At 39.0% G+C, this 3,258-nt stretch overlaps 1 protein-coding gene across 1 annotated transcript; it reads right to left on the minus strand.

The window, feature by feature from the left end:
• Positions 1-845: 845 nt before the first annotated feature.
• Positions 846-2,634, minus strand: LOC118492338 (50S ribosomal protein L2, chloroplastic-like). The gene is made up of 2 exons (XM_035990263.1): positions 1,969-2,634; positions 846-1,303 (listed from the first exon to the last, which is right to left on the minus strand). The coding sequence occupies exons 1-2, from the start codon at positions 2,357-2,359 to the stop codon at positions 870-872; spliced, it is 825 nt and encodes a 274-aa protein (XP_035846156.1). The 5' UTR covers positions 2,360-2,634; the 3' UTR covers positions 846-869.
• Positions 2,635-3,258: the final 624 nt, after the last annotated feature.

Here is a 3,258-nt window from a genome sequence, read left to right on the forward strand (position 1 = left end):
TAAGGAATGTACTGCTAGATCACGTGAATGGGTAGGCGATAACTTAAGACCATTAATTCTTGTATAAGGACCGAGGGGCATGAGTGATAGATCTATTGGGTGTTGCGAGCCCCACCCATGGGCCTGCGAGTTGGCCGCATGTGGTGACTATGTCGTTCCGTCGGAGGGGCCGGTACGAAATACGCATACAGGGTTGAGTGCTTCCTATGCCATGTCGCATATATTAATGTATTAGCTACACATTAATTGATCTGTTTTTCCTTGTTGCTTCATACCAGTTTACAAGTACATACATACATACTTACAAAGGTTTTTCAAAGATGATTCATGCACACATACTAAACACATGAACTCGCTCAACTTTTGTTGATGTTTTCAAACTACATGTATTTCAGGAAATTAAGTATGGATCTGGCGGGCGTTGGAGTTTCAAGTCATGTTGAGAATAAAAGATGTCATCCGTGTCTTAGGGTTTGGTCAGTGTATCTTATCCTAGACAAGACACATCTCTTAAAACCTGGTTTTAACTAAAGTCTTTGATGAGTCCTTATGGAGCTCTAAACAATTTATATGGTTTGTAATTCGGATCTTAAGTCTATGTTTCAAGACAATGATGATGTAATGTTTTAAAACTTAATCAATGGATGAACGTCTTGGATTTATCATATAGTTGTTTGTTATGGTTGAATGCAATGATATTAAGCAGGTCACACCAAATCACGCTTCCGCAAAAGTCAGGGTGTGACAAGTTCATTTAATCGGATTGTGATTTAATAAATCTGCATGGATTTTTTTTTTTTTGAGTGAACGTGTCACAGCTTCCTCCTATTTTTTTTGTAAAGACGAAGAAAGAAATTCTAGTTTCTCTCCTATTTACTACGGCGACGAAGAATCAAATTATCACTATATTTATTCCTTTTTCTACTTCTTTTTCCAAGTGCAGGATAACCCCAAGGGATTGTGGGTTTTTTTCTACCAATTGGGGCCCTCCCTTCACCACCCCCATGTGGATGGTCTACAGGGTTCATAACTACTCCCCTTACTACAGGGCGCTTACCTAGCAAACGCTTAGATCTGACCCTACCCAAATTTTTCTGGTTCACCCCAACATTCCCCACTTGTCCGACTGTTGCTGAGCAGTTTTTGGATATCAAACGGACCTCCCCAGAAGGTAATTTTAATGTGGCCGATTTCCCTTCTTTTGCAATCAGTTTCGCTACAGCACCCGCTGCTCTAGCTAATTGTCCACCCTTTCCAAGTGTGATTTCTATGTTATGTATGGCCGTGCCTAAGGGCATATCGGTTGAAGTAGATTCTTCTTTTTTATTAATCAAAACCCCTTCCCAAACTGTACAAGCTTCTTCCAAAGCATACGGCTTTCTGGATGTAGATGGTGATATCTATACAGATGGATCTTATCTATATGGTATAATGAAGTACCACATGGGTGGATATATAGGAATCAAAATCTGCCGAATCACTCATGTTTTGATCTTCTACATCCTAGGTTTTCCCGTTCCATCATCTGGCTTATGTTCTTCATGTAGCATTCAGACCGAATGACTCTATGAAATTACATTGATACTTCCACATATTATGGGTAACGTAGGAGACATCTCTATTTTTTCCCCCGGGAATCTTTAGAATTACCACTGCTTAGCTTTCAATTCGCCTCTGACCATCAAATGAAATGTGAATAATCCGTCCTCTTCTCTTTGAAAGGAGGGGCGCTTCCGGTTCTGTCGGTGCTTGAAACAATTTTGCCTTCTCCATATTACTATATCTCTAGAGTCAATAATTTTATATGAGGAACTACTGAACTCAATCACTTGCTGCCGTTACTCTTCAGTTTTCTGTTGAGGTCTATCCTGTAGAGGTACTCAAATTGGATCAGTGATCGATTTCTAGGTTTCGTCGTAAACCTAATTGGTTACTTCCAATTACGTAAATCAATAGTTCAAACCGCACTCAAAGGTAGGGCATTTCCCATTTTTATAGGAACTTCTGTACCAGAAACAATGGTATCTCCAATTATAGCCCCCCTGGGATGTAAAATATATCTCTTCTCACCATCCCTATAGTGTATGAGACAAATGTATGCATTTCGATTCGGGTCGTATTCTATGGTTACGATTCTACCATATATGTCTTTTTCATTCCGTCGAAAATCTATTTTACGGTATAGACGCTTATGACCTCCCCCTCTATGCCCTGCGGTAATGATTCCTCTGGCATTACGACCTTTACCACAATGATGCTGTCCATAGATCAAATTATTTCGTGGATTGGATTTCACTTGACTGTCTACGGTTCCATTGCGTGTGCTCGGGGTAGAAGTTTTGTATAAATTTATCGCCATGCTATTAAGTATTTTGATTTAAGTTCTTTTCTTTCTAAGAGGTGGAATAGAATAACCCGGTTGAAGTGTAATGATCATACGTCTGTAATGCATTGTCTGTCCCATAATGGGTCCCATTCTTCTAGCCTTTCCCCGAAGTCGATGACTATTCATCGTGATTACCTTGACACCAAAGAAGAGTTCGACCCAATGCTTTATTTCTTTCCTAGTTGATCCTGATTCGACATTAGAAGTATATTGATTTTTCCCCAATAACCGAATACTTTTGTCTGTAAATACTACATAAGTATATTGATTTTTCCCCAATAACCGAATACTTTTGTCTGTAAATACTGCATAACCCGTTTTAATCTGTATTGTTTGATAACATAAACATTGGGGGGTTAACGACCGTGTCCTGGATATCCTCAGCTCATTTAAATTATCAATGGCCACGACCTATGCATTGGGTGTAGGCATACACCTGACAGATGCAAATGCTAAATATTAAATAACCCACATGTTGGGGATAACTCCTTTGTGGTATAAGTGGTGAGTCGGTTAATCATGACTGGCTTCCAAACCGGCCCCAATTGTATGACAAACATGTAAATCTGTATACAAGATTTTAATAAAGATTGTCACAAGTTATAAATGATTTTGTGCCATGTGCGCCTAAACCAATTTTCATTAACTCTTTTCAAATGAGTTAGTTAATTGTATTTACCAGTGAAAACTGACGTATTCTCCAAAGACTAACTGACATGTACCTCTCGAAACTAGGCTGGAGCTACTTGGTGTCAAATAAGATGATCTTGCAAATCCTTAGATGCCTGAAGTCTGTTTATCTCAGTTTCTTGTATTTGTTTCTATGGTCCGCCTATGGATCTCTATTACAATCAGTCTGTATATTCTTTTAT

This window comes from Helianthus annuus, chromosome 5 (assembly GCF_002127325.2).
Source record: "Helianthus annuus cultivar XRQ/B chromosome 5, HanXRQr2.0-SUNRISE, whole genome shotgun sequence".
Taxonomy (NCBI): domain Eukaryota; kingdom Viridiplantae; phylum Streptophyta; class Magnoliopsida; order Asterales; family Asteraceae; genus Helianthus; species Helianthus annuus.

What these genes read in the sequence shown, in the direction of transcription:
- LOC118492338 (XM_035990263.1), bottom strand. Translation starts at nt 2,359, where the DNA reads ATGGCGATAAATTTATACAAAACTTCTACCCCGAGCACACGCAATGGA. An exon ending in GGGAAATGCCCTACCTTTGA is followed by an intron (nt 1,304 to 1,968) that starts GTGCGGTTTGAA and finishes AATCTACTTCAA; the next exon opens with CCGATATGCCCTTAGGCACG.